Raw genomic sequence first — 27,516 nt, 5'->3', positions numbered from 1 at the left:
ACACACAGACATCTGGAATGGTTAAACTGGTGTTAAGAAGTGAAATGAAAAGCTCAAGAGATCTGATCCAAAAAACTACTGAAATAATTGAGAAATGTCAAAAGGTGGTTTTTTTTTTTTTTCTTTTTTTAAACAAACAAAAATCAAACCTCAGATCCCTTCCTTGAGGTTGTGTTTTGGAGAACTACTAGTTAGGGAATGTCCACTGGCTATACAGTGGAGACAGCACAAAAGGAAAAACAGTAAAAATAGAGTGACAGAAGGAGAAAGAAATGGAGGCCTTCTTTATATTTCAATATACAGGATAGCAAGGAAAAAAATTATTTTCTAGATTGTTCCAAAATGGACTAAATTCCTAGAAGCCAACTAAAAAGATAGCAAAAGAAAACATTATGGGAATTTAATGAAATCAGATACTTTTGAAGTATAAAAATCTACTACTAGTATATGTTAGAAAACACCCTAAAAACTAGATGTGCATGCTACTTCTGGCAGAGGGGAAAAAACACGTATTTAGATAAGTAACCACTTAAAAAACATTTTTAGCTAGTACTTCTATAACTGCAATTAAAACATTGTTTTACAAATATCCAATCTACTTCCTGAGATGCATAAAAACATTATTGCTAGTGTTAATAGCAATACAGAGTGAAAAACACAAACTAGTGCCATTTATTTACAGAATGTAACCAATACTTACCAGCTTACTAAAATGGTATTTACAGTAGCCACAGTATTGGACGTTATCTGCACCATTGCCTTCTTCTTCACAAAGAAGTCCTGCAAACTGTGCACTGAAAATAAAATAAATCAAACAACATCAACTTGTACCAAAACATCACAGCTGATAACGTACGGATACTTGTATCTGCATTTAATAGATTTCAACGTAAGTGACTTGTACCAGCATGCCAGCACCCCACAGTGAAAAAGTCCAGTGCAGTCCAGTGAAAAAGCTGTGGTTTATATTTAGGCATGATACCTTCTTCCTAAGTCTATAAGCCACTCACACAAATGAATAGCTTGAATTTACATTTATTATGCAGCTACTCCCACAAGTAAATAAACCAAGCAGCAAGCAGTTGACAATGATTATTAGCTCAAATTCAAGTCAAAATTATCTACAGAAAGAAAAGGGTTTTGTTGTTGTTTTTTGTTTGTGTTTGGTTTTTTGTTTTTTAAACAAAACTATACTGTGGGTCCAAAGATTTTTTTTTTTTAAAGTTGCATATATCCTTCTCTGCTCTGCCAGGAAAATTACTTCTTTTTTTTTTTTTTTAAATAGAACTTCAATGACATAATAAATCAAAACCTATTTTATTGGTTTAAAAGACTGTGGCAGGTTAATTTCTTTTTTAAAAGAAAATGACTTATAATATCACTTTCCCTGGGTTAATATTACCTCATTCTACTACATTTTTCAAATCAAATTTGCTTTGCACCATTTTTAATGTTGATTTATTTTCTGTATCAAAGCCAACTTCGATATTGAAAAAACAAATATTCAGTTTCATTTTCTGCATCACTTTAATTAGCATAATAATGCAAAGTTACAGTCAAAATGATGCAAGGAAGTATTTAAACTAAAGAACAACATATACACAAGCTTATTTTCATTGCTTTTAAAAATCATTGTCCCCATAATTAACACATTACGTTCTTGGGCAAGCCAGAAATACTGTCTACTAAATACATGCACACCTACAGCAGATGCCAGCTACAGAAAACATTTAACAGGATCTCTTTAAGCTATGATTTGTCATTCTAACCTTCTCATACAAAAACAGATGGGCTTAAGCTCATTCTTCAGACATGAGTCTTGTCAATACAAAACTGACACACCTCGCCCTGGACCTCTCCTTTCTGTGGTTTTCACATTTTCCTTCCACTTTATAAACATTACAGAAGCCTCTCAATATCCACAAGAATAGAACTCTGTGGCTAGATATTTTGTTACGTACCTGTTCACAACAAAATAAAATTCTAAGAATTGGCAAGATTAGGAATGGTATTTTCATTCTGAACAGAATTCTCATGTTCTTTTTACACTCACTGAAAAGATGATTTTGGAAAAAAGATAACAGATGAAAAGGACTCTTTCAAACACTTGGATGCAAACTTTTTTTTCACATCCGTATGTGACCTCTCTCTCTACATGGTATACAAGTTCTCAGGAGCAAATTCTGTTTTCACCATAAAGCCAAACTTGACACTGATGACATTCGATGACAGATTAGATGGTTATGAAGTAAGACCTCAACATCCCGCCAGATACTCAAGTACTGAGGGGGAAACACATCAAATACACAACCACAGAGAGGCCCTGACTGCAAATGAGGATGTGCAGAGTTGCAAAGAAATCAGAACTTCATCTGCACATGGCATTCAAAGTATCACTTGATTACACTGAAGAAAACACATTGAAGTAGGTGTGCAAATACCATTTCCCTGATTGAGCTGGCACACAGGAATGATGAAGCATACTGGGGCACTCATAAAACAGATGAGTAAATCCACAGATAACGTACCCAGATAGCCTATGTAAATCTGCTATCTATTCTAAAATAGCTTCATCTGAACTTGAAAGAACAAATAACCCCTGGAAATTTTGGGGTAGAATTCCCTTCGCCTCCTTTTACACACGGTTTCATCTAAATATCCACCCTCTTTTAGAAACCCATAAAGTGAGACAAGCATCTCCTGAACGCTTGCCATCCACAGTATCTTGAAGCAGAATGAATCAGATGGACATGGCAGGAATAGATGAAACCTAAATGAATAGTTCAGGATAGATGTGTACCATTTAGATAAAGCTAGTAAGGTGAATTACCCTAAAATACTTGTAAATCTATACTAGCAGCAGTCACTTTACTGCATTTTTATGTATATTCCAACATTCTTTCCACTGCCTAACCCAAAGTAAACGTCAAATCAGCTAGCAGGTAAACAATGTCTTCACATTCCTGTATCCTATAAAACATTATCAGAAAAAAAAAAACACCATAGCACAAGAAACACTAAACCTTATTCACAAGAGCACAGAGTACTTAATCCAACACAAGGGTGTATCATCAGGCAGCTTTTGCAGTTCACAGCAATGTATAGATGTATATGCTACCACTGTCATATCGTTAGTAAATTCTAAGAGATAGGTATTTCAACACAAGCCACTTTACTGTATTTATTTAGAATGTTTTTGAGTAAAGAAAGAGTTTATTACATAGTATACAATTGATTCGTTCTAGAAAACTCTTCCAGAGTTGTTAAATAATAAAATATACTTACCACGTTACATGAAAAGCTTGTCGGCATCCATGTTTATTACATGTCATGCAAGCACCAGAGGCTGCTTTACTTTCTCTGCCTTGCTCATCACAAATGTAGCAGGTCTACCAAAGAGAAAATACTTAACATGATAAAAAGCATACAAATAAGTTCTGTGTTACTCAAAGGAGACTCTAGGGTAAGAACTGCTGAATTTTGCAGCTAACTTTATATAAGAACTTCTTTATAAAATTCTAATTACAGCTGTTTGCAAAGGGAAATTACCTGTAATGCTTCATCAATACCGACGCAGTACAAATACTAATTTATTTTAATTCTATGCTGCTACCTAACCAGCCAAAATGGTCAAACAACCAAAGGCTAATAGCATTAGGCTTCAGGATTTTTCTTGCTTTCAAGATTGAGTCTATGTCCTTTTAGGTCGCAATCATTTTCACATTCATTTAACATTACCTGTATTGTTGGCATTCAGAAACATCTCACTAGACTGAGTGCCTGATGGCAGTACGAACCATACAGTACATATGCATACCTCTACACAAAGCTACCGACAAAATTTTAAGCTTGCAGCTTTTCTATGTGTGCATTTCGTGTAAACAGTTTTCAGAAGTCTCATAGCACATGCTGTTCAGTTACCTTTAAATGTTGCTTAATTATAAGCATCATAGAAACTCATCAAGCAGGAGCCTTCTCTAAACAAAGTTTAAATTAATATACCAAGCCCATTTCAAGCTTAAAAACAAGCTAAAATGAAACAAACCTGTCCTTTACCTGAAAATCTTTTCACAGAATTTCTCTCAGTGTGTGTGTCTTACCGGGATCCTACATTTTTTCCTGTTTTTTACTCTTCTAATTACCAAAGTACCATCTGGAGAGATTTATCACATCACATTTCTATCATCAGTTGCAAACTATGGCCCAAGTAAAACTTAACTATTTAACAGTTGATTCTTAATGAAAATGTCCTCCAGTATCAGTACAGTCAAGTGTCTATTTCTAAATACAACAGAACCTTACAGAAGGGACAAGCATTACCAATACATTGCTACCTGTGTAGAAATCCCACTGGAAGATCTTAGGCGGTTAGTGAAGGAGCAACAAATTTTATCTGGCTTCTCTTTTGTCTACCATTTAAACTGTAACTGACTTCTTGCGATTGCATCGCAACCTCCTCCAGAGAGGCAAAGAAAACAAATAGATTAATAAATAAAAAGAACATCAACAATGGGTGGTAGGAAATATAGTTTAAGAAAAATACACCAAAACATCATTGAGATTAAAAATGGAAAAGGATATAATGCAAAACAAGTATTGTTTAGGAAGAAGTGAAAATGAGCGAAATTGTGAAATCAGAACAGACTTGGACAGAGTTATCTAGAACACGTAACATCAGTTAAAGCAGTTTTGTTATCATGCAAGCCTCTAGGACGGATGAGTCATTCTGCCATGGTTTTCACTGGGCTTTTAAGAAGCATTATACCCTACAGATAATACAGCCCAACAATCCTGTATTCTAACATTTGAAGGCTCAGAAAGGGGGACTTGATTCTTTGCCTTGCCCCCTTTGTACGTTACGGTAGCGCACACAGGTCATTCAGTCATTTGGCAGGGGCTGAGACTGACTGTTCTCTAGCTTTCCAAATCATACCTGACACATTTAGACTTTATGAACAAAATAGGTCATCATCTATCAACTGCATCTAAGTAACTATTTCTAAGTCACTTCAAAGTAAGGTACCCTCCCTCCATAAACAGAGAGTTCAACGGACCCATAAAACTCAAGCTCCAGTTACTGTTCTGTATTTTTTCCCTTGAGTTTTGCCTTAAAATTTTTCCTCATTGAAGCTCAGAAAAAGAAGTGGTATAAGCATTCTGTTTAGTAAGAATGCGGGCCCTGTTTTTCAATACTATATACTGCATTTAGGATGTGTGGTTCAGGACCCCTTAAACCGATTTACAGTAAAATGACTGAAAAAAAAAATGAAGACTGACTAGCTGCACTACAAACAAATTTAAACACAATGTCATGGACTGCCTACAGATTTTAAGAAGCTCAATGAACTTCCATACTTCCTGTAACAGTCAGAAGTACAAAGCCTGTTTCCTAATCCTATACATGAAACAGGGCCAAAGAAGATGCAGGTTCCCATCCCAACATAGGCTATAATCTCTCTCTAAAGCTGAGCCTCTCATAATTCTATCTTCTCTTGGATGCCCAAACAGTTCCTGAAGCTTGAGAAGCTTTATCTTCCTTTCACAAAGCAGAAAACTGAAGATTTTCGCACACTTGCAAAGCCATGCAATTGCCACACCTTCCCTGAAGCCTCTTGAATTCAGAAGTGTAAAACGTCTCTATATCCCAGCACTACTCTTCAGAAGTTTTAAGGGAAAAAGAATACTTAAACTTTTCCCAAGCTCAGTACAAAATAAGGCATTACACAGAGCTTTGCACTCCACAAGGAAATTTTAGGAGAAAAACATGACAAATATCCGTGTTTCTTTAACAGCACAAGAGACATTTTACAAAGTTGCCTTTACTTTCCTACCGATACTTTTCCTTTGAAGATTCAAACCATACACCTTCTCTGCAAAAAAGACATAAGGGAAGATGAGGCAAGGAAAGCCTTGCAAAACAAGAAGTGATTTGAGAAACTTTTTCCTCTGTTTGTAACAGCTACCTAGAGCATTCTCAGCTTACAGAATCAAATGTAGAAGTCGTCCAGAAATTTCTCATTGCTGCAGCAAATACTGACATAAAAGTTTATCAGCCACCTTTACTACTAGGTGGATCAAGAAACTCCACATGCACTTATTTTTTAATCAACTCTGAATATAATTACTGCTTTTAGGAGCCTCTTCCACTACCACTTACTTTCAAATGAACCTAGAAGAGACAAATAAAGCTCACATAAAATAAGAGATGATCCATACATAAGCATCCAAGAATTAAAAAGCACCTACTTAATAGGAGAGCAACTACTTGTCCATTTCTTTTTGGAAGCAACTGAGTAAGAGGAACTTCCCCGTTAGTTAACTCACTAACCAGGTCACTCAGGGGGTTCACTCTATAACGTGAAGGTTTTTATCCCAGAAACAAGTAAACATCATGGAAATAGTGGCCAAATATTTTTATATTAATAAGCCTCATGCTTTGGTGTCAGCTGTGTTTCTACTTGTATTCAAGATTTTTGTACTTTGTCACCTTGCTTATTTTGCAGTATTCAATAAAGAATGAACTGCACAGAGAATTGTACGTGAAGTATTATCTCCTGGCAAAACTCCAAAGACGTTTGTCTTTATTTTAAAGACCACAGTATATATTCTCCCATATGAGGAGAATTGCTCCATGTTTTCTCCCAATTCCATATGCTAGCTTCCCACACTTACCCAACCACATGCACAGAATTACTTAGGACTTCACAGGAAATAAAATCTCTCTTTAAAATCATCTCTTTCCAACCCAACTTGACTGGCAGAATGAAATTGGCACTACACCTCTCTAAAAAGGCAAGCAGCTCTAGTGTGGTTTTTTTCCCCTAATTAAACATGAACATTTGTTCAAAATGTCTTAAGAACTTAAGTCTTAAGGACTTTTTGCCATATGTACTTTAAAAAGAAAAATAAATAAATAAAACTTCTTTCCCATTTCCTCCTAAACAGTTCTCGTTGATAAAGTCAGAGCTAAATGCTTTACAAAGTTGCTGATCTAAAAAAATCTATCATTTAAATAAATACAATTTATACTGAATGGCAAGGAGGTGAAGTTATTGCAGGCTACCTGAAAAGGAATTGTTGCATTGATTTTGGTGGTGCTGCTCAAAACTAGACTACTCAGGACCTGGTGGCAGCATAGCCACAGCAGGACTAAACTCAGCACCGGCTACAGATTTACCCAAAAAGTTGGGCTTGCCCCATCAGTGACTCCCTCTCACATTCTGTCCTGTATAACTAGACTAGGCAATGAAGTCAGATGGATTTCATCAGGTACACTGCATCGACTGCACTTCAGTAATTTCGTTCTCCTAAAATCCACAATTACTATCTCCCTGACCCAAAAAGGCCAAATAAAATCCATAAAGTCTGTGTTCTAGAAAAAAAGAACAAAAAATAAACAACAACTTGTAGGCTAGGGGTCCAGACCCAAACCTTGCAATTTCTGATGTATTACCTTAGTGTATTTTAAAATATACTCTATTGGCCTGTATGGAAGTAGCTTTTGGGCCTATTTTCCAGAGTCTAATCAGACTACCAACCCAATCAGAACATCAGCCAAAAAAGCAGAAAATGAAAAGCTAGACAACAGCAGGAACTCCACATGATCTATGTGCCATTAATATTTACCTAGCAAGCAAAAAAAAAAAAAAAAATGGTTAAGTACAGACCAGTCAAATGCAAATAGGAATTTCATCGAGGGGAAACTATCCATCATATATTTAGAAGAAACAGTTCAAGAAAGAAGCAACTTCAGTTAAAAAAAAGAAAAGGAATTAAAGAAGGATAGAACAACGGATGCTGTGGACAAGTAATATAAAACGACGCAAGGTACATTTTTTTGAAGTTATAAGTAATTAGTCATCTAATGTAGTATCAATTAGTATCAATGGAAAAGATGCGAGATAATGAAATCCAAAGCATTCAATGAAATTTTTAAAGTGCATTAAGAAAGAATGGCTACAAATAAAGAAACCACTATGACTACTGCATAGGGAAAAGGAGAAAACAGATATGCCGTTGGCTCAAAGTTGAGCATAGAAAAAAAATTATCTGCAACAGCAAATCTGTACAGCTTTATGTCTAAGCACAAAAGATTTATTAGATCTGCATCTAATCTCATTGTTGCATGTTCTTGCCAATGCAGAAAGCTGATACAGATACTCAGGTAGTATGTAATGAGAAAGCAATAGAAGGACCCATAGTTTGACTCTTGGCTTTTCTCATATACTGGTAAATATGAAGGGCAAAACATATGAAACAGCAATTATGAGAATGTGAAGCAGACAAGGAAAAGACCAATGCATCAAAAAAATAGAAAAAAGAGATGTAAGCTGAGAAAAAAAGAAACAAAAATGAGAGGTTACAGAAACAACTTGAAAAGGACTGGTTCCCCTGTAGAAAGAACACCAGAAATTATTCTTTTTTTCTTTCTTCTGTAATGAAGTCTATTCTTCTTTTGTTCCAGTGCCTGCAAGCCACCATAAAAGAAAAAGACACTGGTGGGGAAAGGAACAGAACAAGAAATGTGTGTAATAAAACTAATCAGCAATGCAGACAGTTTGCTGCCTACGGAAGATAAAATACAAAAACACGAAGGAGGAGGTAGTTCGGTCTAGTGAAGAAGAGGTAGCGTGAGTGGAAGAACAAGCAGAAAAATGTAGCTCTCAGTACAGAACATTAATAAGTTACTTTTTTTTTCCTGTACATAAAGTCTTGCCACACTTCAAAAAACATTCGGTCTCACTGACATTTATTTAGAAGCAATTCTTCTATTTCTTCTACAAGCAAATAATCTTGTCAGAATGAACACTGTTTACAAGAGCAAAAGTCTGCAAGCTTTTGCCTTAACATATTAGCATTGCTGTTCTTCCTAAGAGAAATGTTTATGAACATCTTATCAATACTTAAACCAGTAGGACTTAGTGGTAATTAATAACAACATTTCAAATAAGCTGTAATAACATTTTTACATATGGGAAATATTTCACATTACTTTCAAAATAAACTATTATTCAAAGATCACGATATTTTTAATTAACAAAACAGTCTCTACTCTGTAAAAGAATAATGAGACATCGCCAATAACTTTGCAGCTTAATTGCATAATACAGCTTTCTTAATTCTTGAATTTATCACAGTCATAGAAGGAAACATACAGCTTTACAGTAGACATTCATGAGTTTTATGTAAACTACATTTAAGAAGTGTAGTTTTAGATTATTAAAGCTCACGAATTTTAAAATAAATGTGTTATATATAGATAAAAAGACACAATTATACCTTATTATAACGATCGTGAGGAACAGACTGCAACACGATAGGTTCCATTGTAGAAACATTTGCAAACTGCACCTCGGGAATGTACAGAGCACAAACCACATGAGCCCAACCTACAAAAAGTTATAATTGTATTTAATTTTAACGTTTTCTAGAAGCTCAAAGGACATTTCAATTATAGTACAAAGAACCCGTTACAACAGTTTTCCCCATGGACTGTTTTAACCATTTAGAATGTTACAGACATAAATTACTTAAACCATGTTTACATTTCATTTTATATTATCCAAAATTAAGATGAGCTGTTACACATTTTTTAAGTTTATTGTGTAGACAATTCCTACAAATAATACCCCACAGACTGCAAATAGTAATGATTTATACAAACAGTGACACGCAAATGGAAAACCAAGTTCTTTAAAATTTCTTGGATTAACATAGTCAACACTTAAAAACTATGCAAATTCCTGCATCAGGGAAATATTGTCTGAACAAACTAGTATTCATGCAAGCATTACCATCATGTAAGACTTCTTTCTATTTAAAGCCGCTTTTTTATTTAAACAAAGCCATTTGAACTTGACTAGACCAATATATTCTTTCTATAGCAAGGAATGCCACCACACCACCCCCACCATCCCCACACACAAAGCCCCACACCTATCAATTCTCTTCTTTTCCTTGTTTAAAGATGTGACCAAACTGTATTTTCATAACCATATCAACTCCTGTATCCAGTCCTGTTCTAAGCAATTAACTTAGGGTCATCAGTAAGTGCTTAGTTACTTACCATACTGTGTTTAAACAACATTTCATGAAAGACATATTCCTAATTCTACAGCATTTCACTTAAGGAATGGAAAAAGCACTGATTCAGAGAGAAAATTCCCTTTCAGGCTTTCTTCAAATACTAAGATCCTGAGAGTTGCAAGTTTGTTCCAGTGGAGGACAGTTTGCCATAACTGTGAAAACTGTCCATGTTCTATCCTAGGCTAAGTTTAACAAAAGCTAACCCAACAGATTAATATACCGACATCACCAACAGAATGACAAGAGTGCTATCACACAGTGCAGAGCTACTTCATCCCAAAGTGAATTTGATGTTGCTAATTATTTAGCAAGAGTTCTGTTCTTTCCAAAGAGGAAAGTTGAAAATCTTTCATCACAAGACCTTCAGAACACCTTAAAAGTAATTGTGCTGTCCCCCTACCCTGGCTGTCTTACGTGTAAGTGAATATTAAGGGCATAGAATTTCGCATTTATATAATTAGATAATCTAACCGATTATTAGATTAGGTAAAGCAAGTAAGCTATCCTTGTGTGAATGTATCACATAACGCAAAAAACAACCACCACCGCTGCCTCACCATAGACCTTACTGAGCTTTGTTTTCATCTTGGATTTTTTCTTTTTAACTATTCTACTGACTCTAAAGGTTCTCTCTTCTTCCCTCCACTCAACTGCAATATGACTCTTAATCAGAGCTATACAGGAAATTGTACTTACAGTACAATTGTACTTACAGTAGCACTGCTGAGACTCTGGAATGGTATCTAGTGTCTGGAATTAGGTGCATGCTTTTCCTTTATTTATTAAGTCACAAATCCTTTCTAGCTATTTCCAACTGATCCTCTTCCATACTCCAGTTCACTAAGTTGATAGTCATAGTTTGTATAAGAAAATGAGAAGTACAAGCATAAATCTTAGCGTCAACATTCACAGACTGGCAAACATAGAATCTCATCTGTAACTACATACAGTATCCGTGCTGCTTCACTATTTTATTCACATACAGTTTGTAGAATTTTGTAACACACAGAAGTATTAAAGAGAGTAGGGAAAACAAAAGCACAGACTGCCAACTCGAGCTGTTCTTAAAAACTTTCCTACAGACCATTCTAAAATTATCATTAACAGACTGGAAAAAAAAATATAAAAACTTAGTTTTTTCGTTCTCTGCTCTTAATATCTTCAGGGAATCAGGATTTAAAAGGACTTTCCTAAGACTTGCACACTGCCCTAAGCCAGAACCATTTTACTAGAGACAGATAAACAGATGTTAATATGGTGTTAACTGTGAATATTTATCTTTATTTCTCTACTCCTTAACTCAGATAGAAACACCATTCATCTAATAAGGCCATTAAACCCATAGAAAAGTGACAGATAAAAATTTTGAAAGACCATTCTTCAGCTAGTTGAAGATCATCACAAATGAATGGCAAAAGTTTTTACATTGAATATAATTAAGATTGTTCTCCAGCTACACCAACTTAAAATTAAAAAGATATAGAAATACAAAAAATATACCAGAATCACGAAAAAAATCACTTACTAAGCCAACTGAGTTTTACGTATTTTAAGCCACAAGTGAAGAACTTTCACTACAGGAAACCAGTTTCAAAAGTAACTTTAGCTAAACACTACTCTGTGACTATAAAAAAAATATAACAATATAGCCAGAAATGTACAAGATCTATGCATTCTGATTTCAAAGAGTGGGTATTATGTATCCAGGACAGCTGTGGGTACTTTCATCCTTCACCATAACAAAACCAGGATGTGTATAATGAAATGAGGTACAACAGCACGAATGCACTGTTTGAACAAGGGGTTCAGAAGTGCTCAAGGAAATAAGCACAAGAGACCTTCTCCACTTGTGTCCAGAATCTTCTCTAGATCCCACACGATCTGACCTTGCCGAAAAGCCACAACCTGTCCAATGTAAATTTACACCATGGGGAAGGTTGCAGCGCTCTCGTGACCCTCTCTGCCAGCCTCAAATGTCCCCATGAAGCCTACTCCAGCACCAGCTCCCCCCTTAAATGTTACTTTGTCCAAAGCTTCCCTGGTGAAGAAAAATTAAAGTATGAGAAAGCAACCCTCAGCTCACCTGGGTGAACCGTAAGAAATGTGTTCAGCCGCTCTCCCTGAAGAAAGCATAAGGAAGAAATTCTTGCATAACAAGTGCAGTTACGGACTGGCTGCCTGAGGAGGCTGAGGAATCTCCATCCTTGGAGAACTCCGCAAGGTCTGTAGACTCCTCCACAAAATTCATGGGATTAAGGCAGGTCAAAACATTCAGTTTCACCATACGAGGACCAGATAGTACCGGAGGACAGCCAAAAAGGAAGCAAACAACCACCATCTTTTCCCTAAATATCAAAAGACTACTCACTCGTGCTACAATCAGCATGGAAACAAGGACACCTACAGCCAACGAGGGCAGTGTGACAGCTCTCCTGTCTTGCTGATGGAAGAGGGAATGACTAGCATTCGAACAGATGTCGTTTGTAATGGCTTCTGCAACCAAGAGGGCTCTTGACTAAACAACACAGTGAGAAAACGCCTCCCCCATCCCTCCCCGGAATGAGAGCAAACGCCCAGGATTTTGCTTCCTGCTCTATCTCCTCCTTACGCCTTTTGCATTCAAAACTCTGCAAACATGCATAAATAGGAGAGAAAGCAGAAACCAGAAATCCAGGACTATCCTCCCCAGGAAAACATCTCAAGGCTACAGAGCCATAAGGCTACATATGATCCTTCACATTCAGTTTACCCCTAGCTATCTTGCATTCCTCACTATTAGCCTAGGTTTAGGAAGCAGGATTAAACCACACACACACCCCCCAAGGGATTATTTAGCCGGGCATAACAGGACATTTTCCTTGGCAAGCTCAACCTCCCGCTGGCTGAGAAGCCAGAACCCATACTTTCTTCCTTCCTCTTTCCTTGGCAGGTACTTTCATCATTCTGCTGTTCAGCCAAGAGAAGCTGCTTTGTCCTCCTTTAGGCAACTCCTCTCAGACAGAGCCCAGCACTCAGGCTCCCAACAGAACAGAGAACCTCTTGCCACGTACAGAGCCGCGTTTGTCTGTCATTTCGCACTGGATGACAGGGATGCTTTGCCTGCTGGGATAATGAAACGTTCTAAAGAGACACCCACCCGAACCAGTAAGAGAAGCAAACATACACTTCGTATCTGGACTTATAACACTTAGAACTCCATTAAACTCACATTTTTCAATCAACTTCATCTAAGCTATAAACACTGTACTGTAAACTTCCCATTCAAATCACTTATTACATTGTTTTGGGGGAAGCTATTGACTTCATCAGCAACTATACATCTCCACCCCTCCAACATAATTAAATCCAGCCCTTTTGAGCTTTCCCAATATTTAAGTGTGAAAAATATTATTGTATACCCATGTTTTAAGATTTTTTAAATAGTCTGTAGTATCACCATTCTACACATTCAGTAACATTTAAAGCATTCTCACTAGTTAGTGTTGAATCTGAAATAATTTTATTACCATTCCCCTTCACCAAAAACAGGACAGAAATTACAACAGGATACTCTGATTTCTAATTGTTTCCCAACCTCAGCCAGGACCTAATTCCATTTTTTTCAGATAATTTTTGTTATCATAAAACTTACTATAAGTCTTTTAAAATCATCTGTATAGACCTCACCCTTTCTTACTTAAATCAATAAGCTTCTTTGGTTGCGACTCTGGTAGTGCTTATCTTGCACACAAACAACTGGCCACAGTTTTCTTTTTCATTCCTTTTAATTTTACTTAGAAATTTTCTGTATCTCAATTTACAGTAATTGCTAACAAGGTCTTACTATTACTATAGGATTGCTTATGCTCAATTTACTTTTGCTTTAGTCTCCCTTTCAGGAGAGCTTTAACTGGAAAGGGGTGGGAGGACAAACATTTTTGCAAGTGCATGTATTAGCATCATGTAAAGTATTCCTAAAGCTTTCTAAACTCAGTATGTTTTTTCCCTTATTTAACTTACTGCTTTTGAATCTTAGAGAAGGTGGCCATTTGACATATGTACTTTCTCAGTAATAATATTTGTACCAGATGATAACACCTGGCTTGCTTGTTTTAATATAAACTTCGGCTTTAACTTAAAACCAAGAAATTAAGAAAGTTGTTACCAGGATTCAAATCAGCAACTGAGTCTGCTCATTTCTGTGCATTCTCATCAGAACTGCTTTCTCTGAAACTGCTGAAGAAAAATACTCACAAAAGGATGCTAAGGGCTAGCAGATTTACTGCCTCTTTTCCTTTAAGCCATCCCACTGTTCTACAACAACCAATGCCCCCATCCAGAAATTTTAAAATATCAACAGTTTTTGGCTATTGCTTATTAGAGACAACCTACTGGTGACAGCTAGTTTAAAATTCACTATATTTATTTCAATTGCACTTTCTAGTCCAGTAACTCTAGGAAACGTTCCTTACCTTTCAAAAAGAAAATCCACTTTGCTTTCTAAGATAACATTGCACAAGTGTAGCTAAAACACTTTCCTTTGAAGAGATCTCAGGGAACAACTTCAACCAACGTTAAAACAACATCAAAACCACATATAAAACAACCCCAAGATCTACTTCAATAACAATAATACTGAAAACAGTTTCCTCCAGTATCAAAAGTTGGAAATGCATGCCAAAACACCTTCAAAGTTCAAGTACATCTTATGAAAACTTCCAGCTTTCCACTTGAGTTTTTTTTTTGGTTGGTTGGTTGGGGTTTTTTTAATTTATTTTGACTTATTCCTCAGGAAGGCACACTACTGAGTTTTGCCAATTTTAGGTTTTGTTCCGGCATGCCAACTGTTTAATTACCTGCACAGAATCCATGCACATTTTACAAATCTTTCACTGAGACTTTGATTTCAGGTGCCTAACTAGTTTTTATCCCAATGAATCCTTCTAACACTACATACTTAAATATAATTTCAACACTCAATATTCCTTAACTTTCAGAGTGACGAATTTCAGGCTCCAGAATCCTAACTAAAAATGGTTGGCGTGTTATCTCGGTGACAAATAGGTAACTCTCAATTTTACCACCAGCAAATAAAAGATTTGCCAACAGAGAACTCTCTAACTCAAGCAAACTTTCACAAAGTAATCTAAAATTAACAAAGAAAACCCAAGAAGATAAATGGCATACAGTACATTATCCACCTACATTTTTGCCTTTACGATTACTATTTAACTGTTCAAAACTTGATTCACAAGCACTTTCACTGCAAAGAAATTCAATCACCATCCACTGCAAATTTTGAAGCCTTGCATTTATAATCTTTACATTACAATAAAGTAGCAGCAACAGACTTCTACAGTAGTAATCCATCCCACCATCCAAGTATGAAGAAGGTGGTGAACCAACACACAGAGCAGGCACTATACTAGGACCACATCCCACAATCCACGTTGAAGCCGCGCAGGAAAGCGGTAGCAGACTGGAGGCCAGGACCTCTAAATCACACGTAGGTCCAGCTGCAGTGCCAGTCTGGCCCCAAAACCGAGCTCTGGGATGTCATCGGCATTTCCTAAGCCTGCACCAACTCCAAAGTAAGATTTGTTTATGCGTTCTGTGCAAGTTACTGAAGAGTCCAGCATATCTCACTGAGGAAATTTTATTTTGTTTGTAACTATAGCTCACGCCTAAACCAAGACAGCATATTTTGCTCACAAGGGAGAACCTTCCTTTGTCAAAACATTAGTTTCTTATTAGAGTCACTCCAAGAGGTATTTTAAGGATACACCTCAAACAGTCTCAATTGTGAGCTGCCACCAAAAGGCACGGTCCCACCTTACCCTTCACTTTCCCTGAAGTTGACAACTGCCACATACCAAGGCAGATAAAATTCTATTCATCTCGTTACTAAACCTGGGGGAAAACTGAAGTCTACCTTCCAGTCAGATCAGCAAGTTGATGCAACAGATGCTGAGGTTGATTACCATAAGCAAAACCACAGGTGAAAAAACAGGCAGTCATGGGAAAAGCACAGCAGAGGCTGATGGCTGGCCTAGATTACAGGAAACTGCACCCACAGTCTTCACCACCGGCAGATCTGCTGTCTGACCCCAAGACTCAGCTGTGTCCCGTTCTTAAAGTTGAAGCCAGCAGAGATGTACTTAAGACCAATATTGTCCCTATTTACCAGAGGGTAAGACTATTTTAGACCTTTTATTACGTGTCTCCTCAAGGCATTCCATACGCTTCGGGTTTGACCCTGGTCTTCCTTTTCCTGTCAAGATGATAAAACTTGCAGAAAAGACTCAACTGCTTGAGATCCTGTAGTTTCCTTAACCTAGCAAACAGTTTTAGAGATTGTTATAGATAACACAGTATTATTCACTATATTATTTGATCTGCCCTTTCCAAAGATGGATGAAAAGAGGGTGCTAACACCAACTGCTAGGCATCTCACCACCGGGGCTGACAGTCACTGGTACGCAGAATGAAGGGACAACTGCTGTTAAAACAAAGCTCATCTGCAAAGAAAAGGCTCTTCTACAGAAATACACCAAAATCTGCATTAATCAATACTTTCTCCCCAACAAAAGAATTAGTAAGTATGAAAAATTCTCTTTGGATCTTCATTTGGAAGCACAATAGTTTAGTTTTGAAACAGCTACAGCTTACATTCCATCTTCTAAGTAAGCTGATACCTTTAATAATTTTATCCTGTATGCTATGGCATTAGTGAGTCTCTTCCCACTCCCTGAAGGAGTCATTTTATACAATAAAAGGAAGAAATGTCATAAACATTTATCTAAAGCTTGCTCTAAACACTTTTCCTAATTCCTAAGGTAGTTTCCTACGTTATATTTACTAGTAAAATAAATAGTAAATATATAATACGGATGATATGGTGAGATCCATGTTTAGGTTGGTAAAATATTTTTAAATTATCTGCTTTCCCTGCCTTTCTTAGTAAAAGATACATACGCAAAGTCCTGTGAATCTGTACAAAAGGCCTGGACTTTTTTTTTTTTTACATAAGCACTTCTTTAAAAAGCCCAAATATGCACATATACCATTATACCATCCATGTTCTTAGACATTAATACCAGGAAAACATCAGACCATAAAACGTGACAGTGAGAGCTGCTGACACCAATAATAAGAGTAAGAAAAGCTAGCATGTGATGTTTTTATAGACTTAGGAGATCCCTTCGCTGACCCAGAGGATGGGAAGAGGGCCCGAAGGATGACATAAAACCACGGCATTGTTAGCTGGCCTTTTCCCAAGCAGCTGCATGAAAGAAGTCTTGGTGAAAAGTCGACACAAAGAATGCTGTTACACAGCATTCCTGATCATCATCCAGCGGCATCAGATTTCAAAGCAACAACTTGTACACCAAAATGAAGCCTTTTAGGCCTAAAGAAAAATGCGGGTAAAGATTACTGTAAGAAAACTATTTAAATGGGAGGTCCAACAACGTATCCAAATGAACAATTTGCTTAAAAACAAAAAAAAAAAATCAGACTGCACACAGTATTTTCAAAGGATGAAAGAATTAGGATTCAAAAAAACTATAATCAGTTTAGCTGATCATGATTTTATTTCCTCCTGAGTGTCAAAAACCCAAAAGAAATTACTGCAACAGTTAAGAAAACATCACTGTATCAAAACCAACCAAAACTGGCAAAGAGCCAGTTCTCACGTCTTCCAAAAAAACCTCTCACTTGTTGCTTTTCTGTTTTTCTAAAAAATGCGTTGAACTACTAATCCGCATACAAAGTACAGATACTGCTAATAATATTTTAATTGCTCTTCCAAATAGCCTTCTTAAACATAAGACAGCAATCAATACGCAACTCAGAAATATATTGCTGTTTTTCCTTGTTTCCAAAACCTTTTATATTCAGTCATGTATCTTAACCACGGTGACGCCCCTAAATGGACATGAATACCCAATTTAGCAAGCAATTGTTAGTAAGTATCTTCAAAGCCCAAAGCTCTTTTTTCATCTCAATCCTACTTTTTTATTTTCAGTAGAAATAATAGAATAAAATGTAGATTTTCTAGAACTGCAGTCGATGAACACTGAAAGATCTCTAATGTTATGTAAAACCTAGTTCCATAAGGTCCACAGAGGTCTTTTTCCCCATAGAAGACTGCAGATAATAAGCAGCCAAAACATTAAAATGTATTATTTATGCATATTTCTAAAGTTTCTGACAATCACCCTGATCATAATCATGCAGTGTCTCAGCACTATTAACAAATGAATTAAATCAAATTTGCAACTAAGTACAGTCAACTCTTAATAATCTTCAACACAGATAATCTGTTGGCAAATAAAACACATCATGGATATTAGTGCAGGCTGCACTAGTAGTGCACTAATTAGTGCACTCTGCTAAATGCAGTTGTATTGTTTCCAAGAGCTGTGCAAGTGCCAAAGCAGAATGACCATTTCACAAGGTGTGCAGAGACTTAACAAAAACGGGCAACCAGATCTTAGCTGCTTCTGTTCTGGGATAGTAGAGGTCTCTGACAATGGAAAACCCTGGAGGGACAAGGAAGCAGCTCAAATCCAAACTGAATTCTGTCTTTGGGCTCACTACAAGCAAGCCCAGCCACCATCGTGAAGCCAAGAACAGGCAGGCATCTGTGCACTCCTCAGTGTACCAAAAAAGCTTATCATCAAATGCTAGATCCACTTGGTGCTACCATTTCAGATCAACTCTTTCGTCCTTCCAGAACCAGGCACACCAGCACCTTGATGCAGAACCATCTGGATGAACCTGCAACACTGACTTGACTAAATGAACGCTTCCACAACACTGTTGAGAAACCACTTAGCTAATACAGTTACAATTACCTCGGAAAACTGAAATTCCCCTATCCCACTCCACCTGCAGTGACCCAAATAGTCAAGAGTTCACAATGGCTGTAAAAACAGTTAATACCCCAAAAATATAAATCGCTTGTGTGATTTGTTTTCAGAGGGGATGCAAGAAAGAGTGCTCAATTTTAAGAACAGTCTTCAGGAAAAAGTCTTGTTGAAATTAATATTTTTGTTCCAATTTCAGGATCTGTCCCAGTTTCGAGGTAGTCTGAATCTTTAGGCCAGTGAAAATATTATTTATTATATATATATTTTATTTATTTTATATAGATTATATAGATTATATATATATTGTATAAGTATTATTATATTATATAATATATTATATTGTATACATATTATATAATATAATGAATGTTATTAATTAATGAGAAAAAAATCTACCAAAAAATGTTGACCTGTTGACATGTTGACATTAGCACTCTATGTTAGGGAACAGTAAATCATACTGTAATCATTTTGCAGCCTAGAGAGATACAGATTTGCTTCTCTAAAATTTCATATTCAGCTCTGGTAAAGATTATGTATCATTTGGAAGAGATACTGAGAAGCAGAATGAGGACGAACACGCTTCATACAAGGAATGCCCCATCAGTCTGGGCCCTCCATCTTGAAAAGGAGACCGAAGTAGAACATGACAAAGGTCTGTAAAACCACAAGCCATACTGAAAAGGTGAACATAAAATAACTAGTCTTTGTCATTTCCTTTGACTTAGCAACTGCCAAGTGGCATCAAATGAAAGTGTGATTTAGTGGACTCAAACTGATATAAAACTTTTACAAATTGTACAGATCAGCTGTGAAATGCCTCGCCATGCAACCAGCCTTACAGACATTAAAACTTTGTACAGAAGCGTACAAATTAACTGTGTGATGGGCTTTTTTTCTATTAAAACACAAAACCACCATCACTGAGTCCAAAAGTACCAAAACATACATACCTGTAGGCTGGTAATTTATTCTGAGACAGCATACAAGAACTTGCCCAAGAAGTTCATACTGATAAAGAGAGCGGGCCAATGTTTGGCCTCCATAACAGGATCCCCTTCTTTTTATATCCCATACTGACACTTTCAAGTTCTGTAGGAGACGTGTGACAGAGCTGCTCCAAGAATGCTGCCTTTATCCTATCACTGAAAACTCTAATTCCTTAATTACCGTAAGTGACACTGGAAAACCCAACATTACCCCCTTGGCAACTGTACCAATAAGCATAACTAAGGAATAGAAGATGTCTCTGAACAGAAATATCAAACCTAAAAAGCAAATTTAAAGGACAACTTATCTCCAAAAAGTCAAATAAGCTGTAACAGAAGAGTAAAAGGAGGGGGAGAGGTAGGAAGAACATGCACAAAAGAACCTCACATGACATAGGGGAGGAAAGGGGAGAAGAAGGAAAAAATAAAAAGCCAAACACTGTCACTGTTTCCTAGTTGGTAATACCTGAAAACAACAGAAGTTTGATTCCTATACTACTTTGCCATCTTTGCCATATGCATGTTATAGTGCCCCGGAGCTCTGAAAGGCAAGGTAACACCACTGCACACAAGCGGTCCTGGTTAGCTGCAGGTTCAGCTGCTTCCAGATACAGCTGACTTCAGACAGCTTTAGGCTGCTGCTAAAAGAACAGTCCTGGCCATTCCCTGGTATCAGCATTAAGCGCGGTCAGCTGGATCAGGAAAGGTCCGAAATGAACCCAGGGGGAAAATAAAGTGATTTTTAAATACCAATGCAATCAAAGGATGAGGGAGCGATGCATAGCAAGGACCCTACCTGCAACAACAGCGTCTTACCGCAGGTTAAGAAAGTCATGGAACTCTACAGTAAAAGCTCGTTAGACAAAAAACATTAAGATTCTTAACGTAAAAGAAAATGCAGTATCTTGAACACCTAAACAAAGCATTTCTTCGTATTAGTAAGAAGCACATATCCAGAAGACTGCTTCAAAATACATACATACATATATATATATACACACATATATATATACACACACACGAGCAGCAGACCATGTATGAGTTACCTGAATATTCAAATCAAAAACTGCATTGGTTTTCTGGCCAACAGCATAAAAAAATCAACTATTATCCTACTGTAAAAATAATTTTAACCTGACAAGCCCATGATATGACCTTCTACAATATTACCTTAAGTCTTAAACTGTTTTGGCACAATCTTTTACGAGGCAACACTTCCAAGGGAAAGCTTCAGATTAACAGTGTAGGTTTCTGAAATACAACACTGCTCGGAGTTCATTTTTTCCAAGGTTCACATCCTTCCATAAAGCCGTTACTTAAAGGACACTTGGTCCATAAAGTAGGATTTGCTGCATTCAACACCATCTATTGCTAAGGAAGAGTTGTTTCCAAAAAGTAAAACATAAATTCTCAAGATTTCTCTGCTATGAACTTTGCACTGATGAAAATAGCTGGCCATGAAAATTAGAGTAGGGACAACACTGTTTGCACAATGTAACATCTTTGCTATTTAAATAATTTCAATCATATGTAGTCATTCACTTTCAGACAAATTCATCATTACAAGGAACATAGCTGCAAGAGAGAATCAATAGGATGCTGGGATATTTGATGCACACTGTCAAAATATGCTCTCAAGACTTTTTAGAAAAGAAAAAATAAAATTACCATACAGAATAGCAAGACATTCCCAAACACTACTTTAAGTATAAAGCCAGAAAACACTTCGGTTGCCATTTCTGAAGAAATTAATTCCACACTGCCAGGTATCAACTTGCCTGAGAGAGGAAGAACAGTTCTGAGGCTAAAGTATGGACTGGCACTTCAGATGGTAGTTTTTAATTTTCACTGACACCCAGACTTAATACAATCTCCCAACACTCACAAATGACGCTACGTTCACTAATATGTTCTAGATAAGCAGACACTAGAAGGCTGAATACTAGAACATATACTGCACATTACAGTCAAAGCACACAAAAGGGAAAGGGTAGACCAGCCTGAATGCAAGCAGGCGCCGTGCTCATCCAACTCAACTGCAACTAAGCTGAAGGTTAAAAAAAATTAGGTAGAATACTATGTATGCAGCATAAAATCTCCAGAACACAATTAACACAGCCTGTCCAAATGAAATCCAGAATCCTGATCATCCTTTCTCCTCTCACATGAGAAAGACGTCAGTATCTAAATGACTAGATTATTTATAAATAGGGGATGCACAACAATTTAGAAGCATCTCATGAAGACAGAAAAAGGCATTCCAGAAGTGACTGGTAAATTAACTGAAAGATTTCATTTACACCACCCAGCTATTAGCAAAAATCTAACCAAGCCAGAATATTCAGCGGAGACTTCTTTTAGCAGTTCTACTCAGCAGATGCAGAATTGATGATACCCTGAATGACACAATTAGAAAGATGCAAGGGACAGGTAATCACTACTGCAACTTTTCAGCTCTAACTTCTTTGTTACAGAACCTATTGGTAAGCCAAGCATGAAAGAGCTATCCTTTGAAAAAGCACCAGTGCGTTCAGTCAGGGCTAGACAAAAATCCACTTTCCCCCATGAATAGCTTCTGTGAGTGTTGAAACTCCAACTAAATCCACAAAATGTATCCATTTCCCCCATAAAATCTTGTGTTAAAATGCAGTTTCTCTTTTGTGTAACTTTTATCTAAAAGTAAAATTAAGAATAATGATCCATGTTCTCAAAGAAATTCATCCTAAGCTGGACAACTAAAGGTTACTGTAAAATAGTTCTCTTTCCAAACCAGCCAGCGTGATAAACCAATTGCTCATTTTCATTTGTTTTTAGAATCCCTGCATATTCTTTGCACAGTCTTATTTCCCTCACATAAAATAAGAGACTTCACAAAAAAAAATAAGAATAAAACTTACCCCCATTATCTGTTCTCTTTAAAGCACCATCCTTATGAGGGCATAATTCACATCTCTAGGAAAAAAAGCAAAAATAAAATAAAAAAATGGAATGATCATAGAAGCATTACAAAAGAAACCACACAAATCAAATCCGTTAGGTGTCATTAAAAAAGTAACCATTCTTTAAAAGCGAATGGGTAATTTTCCCTTAACCCTTACTTCAGTATTATTAGTCTGTCACGAAGCCTTCTCCTTCAGATCTTAAAACCCCAATGTGTTTAAGCTATTCGCGGTTCTACCTCCAAGTTTTAATTCCTGGATTCCACACCCTGGCATTCTGGAGACGAGTCTCCAAGAACACCAGCATGGGGTAGACTCCCTCGATAAGAACTTGGGCCCAGTCCAAAGACTCCCTACTGTACTGCTCTCTCCTGGGATCTCTCTATTCACCAAGATGGTCAATCACAAAGCTGTGCCATGGATATAATTAGTACAAGTGCACATACTACGGCTGGCTTCACAGTCCCTGCTGACTCTCACTTATTCTGACAAAACAAAAACAATTTTGCTTTCTGGTTCATGAAAAGGAGGTCACAAGTTGACTCATCCCTGAAATTCCCAAAGACCGCACGTCTTGAAACACGCAGTTTGACATCCTATTCTTCTGACACACACCGGGATACAACAGCACAACCCTTCTGCTACAGCTGCTTCTATCAACTTCCTAATACCAAGTGTATCTCTAAGTGTCCCAGAGAAGCATGAATCAATTCCAAATCAGTTCAGAGATGACAGAAATGGAACAGGTTTGATACTCATTCAGCTGGTCCAAATGATGGGCAAAGGAACACTGCTACACAAGAACCTACACCCAGACATCATTACAGCCTTTACGTATTCCCAAATGAGAGGCAACTCCAAGCACGCCAATCTAACAAGTTTTTTAAGAAACTGAGGAACAGTCAGCTCTTCAGATGCAAACTTAATACTGCATCCTTCAGACGGAGAGGGACATTGGGCATCAGTACAGATCTCTGTGCTCCCTGAGCAGCACAATTCTGCATTATCAGCCAACTGGCAAGTCAGCAGATAAGGGAGCCTACGATGCTCCAAGTGCCTCCGAAACAGACTGCCCCAACTTACTGGAGGAATGAGAAATTCCACTCCTGAAACTCATACGCATGAAGAGTACCTTCAGGACTACCTATTCCTCCTAACCTATAACAAAACTGGTATTAGCAGCAAAGAGGCTTTCATGAAGGGTAGAATTGAAAAGTTTGTGAATTATTTTTGCTGAATACATTGGTATAGACATATGCACAGGAGAAAAAGAGAATCTGCAGGATTCCTGCTTTTTGTCTCTTGCTTCGCTTATCCCTCCCTCACATTGACCCAATAAAATGATAAGCAACATTACAAGGCAGAATTAAGCCTACAGTGAAATTTAGAGGTCAAAGTGTTTGAAAACTTCTGAACCATTTTCTCACTGCCTGCAGACTCAGAGCACTATACCATTATCTTTTGAAGTCAAGGCTTTTTTATCCAAGTCAGGACTCTCTTGCCACTGAAATGAACTATCAGTTCATTGTAAACAAAACCTTACACATCCAGTACTCGGGCTGTATCTTCAGCTCTCCAAACACTAAATGCAAGCAGTTGAGAGACACTCGGTAACACAGCAGGTTAACTTTAATGAATTCCCCATACACCAGATCAGATTCTCCGCCTGGTGTATAGTGACAGTGCCCGTGCAGTAGTCTGTTCCCATCCCAAAGCTGTGAGCTGGCAGCTTAAGGCCCGTGAGCTGAGCTGATGTATCCAGCACAGAGACGAGGGAAACACAGTCTTGCCCCACCTCTGCAAGCCTGTGGAAGTTTGTCATACATTTTCACCAGTGGCAAAACCAGTTTAGGAGGTTCTCCTCTCCTTCACTTCACCACTCCCTCGTTAATTTCTCCATCCACCACCCCCGCAGCTGCTAACCCAGCCATCTGTAAGGCTGCCACTTAAACCAGCGGAATGGAGTGAAGTAACCCATTTCTCTTTAACGCTTTTAATCCAGGTCCTATCTCTGACGGAATTTACAGCCCAACCCAACAATCAGCTATGCTGGCAAAAACTGAAGGCAGGGAGCTGCAGCATTAATGAGCAAGGAACAAACAAACGGCCTGAGCAAACTTCACTGCAGAATGAAAAATTAGAAATAATCACAGGACACTGAGTGACAAGGAACTGAACCAATCCTTTGTGCGTAAGAGTTGAGCCTGCTCCATTCAGTCTCTTCAGAGCTCAGCTTCAAGCTGATTTATTTTTGTCTCCTACCCCCATAGGGCTCAGGTCCATTAGGCCTCCCCTCACTACTCCTCTACAGCCCTGGCTGCGCGGAGAAGATTTAAGATATGAGACAGAAAACTGAAGTGCAGGAGGGAGCTTTGACAACAGAAGAAAATTTGAGCTTTGGGAGCTCTGCAGAGCATCTTCTCACGGGCACGGAGCTGTATGCTTTCACTCGGCTCTCATGGAGCTGGGGACCCCTGCAGAGATACCTGAACTGAAGATAGGCAGCACCTCATGTGCTGTGAGTCCTGGCTACAACCTATAACAGAGTAACGTCACGGTAATCTGAGGTACCACAGTGACCCTTGGCCCTTTTCCCTCTGGGTTATGAATCTAACTCGTTCCCCGCCTACACACACTCAGCTCCTGCTACCTGTTCTGCTCTCCCCGTTTTCAACAGGCACCACCCAGTAAAGCCAGCAGTTTTGCCACGTGGACGTGATGTGCCTCATCCCTGCCTATTCGAGCCAAATAACTAAGTTGGTGGATGATTTTTGCATTATATTTGAACTAACATTTTATTACTAGCTCTAAAAATCTTACTGCAATGCATCACTTTAGAAAAGTGATTAGTTTCAGCTGAGAATTTGTAAAGTGACAAAAAACTTGTGTACCTTCAAAACGCTTAAATGCATGTTGTTATAAAAGATTCTGCAGGAGAAAGGAAATAAAGCAGCATCCATATACACGCAGCCCACAAGTCCAGTTACTTTTAATTCCTTATCTGGACGTCCAAGCAGCATCTCCTTCTTCCAGTTAATTTATGGACAAACCTTAGCATTTAAGTGAACAACAGCTGAACCCCTCTGCTAAATGCCATACCCCATATAACTCATACGGGGGAACAAAGCTTCTATCTGTGCAACAGTTGAACAAAGGGTTCTGTAGGGATGGTCGCATGATCGGTAATATTCACATGCAGACAATGCCTGGGCTCTCTTCTCCAGCTGTAGGCCATAAGTCTTAGCCATGACAGAGGATTTGGAGATTTATTGTCTAAGCATTCAAAAACATTCTGTGAATCTACTAAATAAACTGGGGGGGGGGAAGGGAGGGACGACACGACACGTAAAATGAACATGGCACGTTCGTGCCCAGCAAGAGCAGGGCAAACTCCTATCAACTATTAGATAAACAGCATCAGGTGAGACTGTGCGTGTGTAAATGACAAGAAGGCTGACTGCAATCCAAGGGAATAACCACATCCTTTGCTGTGTGGAAGGGCACTGATCCTGCAGCATGGAAGGGCACAAGCACGTGATGAGCACATGTGGTGCTGTAGGCACAGACAAATGAATTAAATCTGAGGGAGGAGTGTGGAAAAAATTCCAATACTGGCTCTCAGAATGTAACGTGGACGTCTCATTTTTGCAAGGCTTTGGTAGAACAGACTAAGTTCATGGATAAAGCTTCCGTCCAAGCATAACTCAGGTGAACTCACAGCAGGAATTGCTTGGGACTGCGAGGTCTCCTGTAGAGTAGTAAAGTGAAACCAGTCTCCAAGATCTGTATCTGGAACTGTCTGACAGTGCAACTGTCACAACTCACTTCAGAACCACATAAATAGCAAGTTAATTGAGCGAAGGAAGACTAGCCCTGTAACCTTAGCACCCAGATGAACTGACACTGTCTGGATCTGAAGAAAAACCCACTGACTCCTGTGGGGTTCAATCTCAAAAGTCACCCAGCAGAAACCTAAAGTGCTGAAAATCATGGAAGGCCCATGGAGAAGTGGAATAAAAAAAGTAAAAATAATCAAGAAAAAAAACAGTAAAATAAAAAGAATAAAGAATGAAGGCTAAAGAACTAAAGACTGAAAGACCGAAATAAGACAAGCAAAGCAAGAGTTAAATAGACTCATCTTCCTATACTGAATTATGATATACATTACAATTTGGCTCTACCACATCAGGGCCCTAAGTTTCCCCCCCCATTTTAGATAAATGCACCTTTTCATTTTAACCAGGATTAACAACTAACTAAACCAGCAGTAGATATTACACAAGTCCAATTACTGGATTATTGGCCTTTCTTATTAAGCCTTTTTGGTTAATCTATCTCCACTGATTTTTCAATTAGAAAAGGAGAAAAGACAGAGAAACTGATTTAATCCAACAGCCGAGATTATTCATGTTGAAATGAAGAGAAAGAGACACTTATGCAGTAGGTAGGGTAGGTAAATAAGAACAAGACTATACAAGCAGGAGGGAAGACAAGAAGAGTCTTAGGAATACAGCCTTGTTCTCCCCTCAGGGTTCTCCAAATTTGGAGCAAGTTTCATAATTTGGAGAGATCCATTTTAGACTGTACCTTGTTCTAAGAAAACAGAACCTGAAAAATCCTTATGCAAGTTCTCTGCTGAGCTGTGATCCG

At 37.8% G+C, this 27,516-nt stretch overlaps 1 protein-coding gene across 7 annotated transcripts in view; it reads right to left on the bottom strand.

The window, feature by feature from the left end:
- MLLT10 (MLLT10 histone lysine methyltransferase DOT1L cofactor) overlaps window positions 1-27,516 on the bottom strand; it is a 129,857-nt gene that overhangs the window by 78,737 nt on the left and 23,604 nt on the right. For 5 of the 7 annotated variants that reach the window (XM_083825175.1, XM_083825172.1, XM_083825173.1 and 2 more), the window contains 4 exons: window positions 22,825-22,879; window positions 9,280-9,389; window positions 3,286-3,389; window positions 701-794 (listed from right to left, as the gene is read on the bottom strand). In XM_083825175.1, coding sequence (XP_083681301.1) covers window positions 701-794; window positions 3,286-3,389; window positions 9,280-9,389; window positions 22,825-22,879 — 363 coding nt within the window. Of the gene's footprint in view, window positions 1-700; window positions 795-3,285; window positions 3,390-9,279; window positions 9,390-10,799; window positions 10,920-22,824; window positions 22,880-27,516 lie in introns of those variants that run through there. The other 2 variants (XM_083825178.1, XM_083825177.1) reach the window with 2 other exon arrangements.

The sequence above is a fragment of the Anser anser genome (genome assembly GCF_964211835.1).
Source record: "Anser anser genome assembly, chromosome: 2".
Lineage (NCBI taxonomy): Eukaryota > Metazoa > Chordata > Aves > Anseriformes > Anatidae > Anser > Anser anser.
Note: the sequence above shows the minus strand (reverse complement) of the source record. Positions and strands in the feature narration are given on the sequence as shown.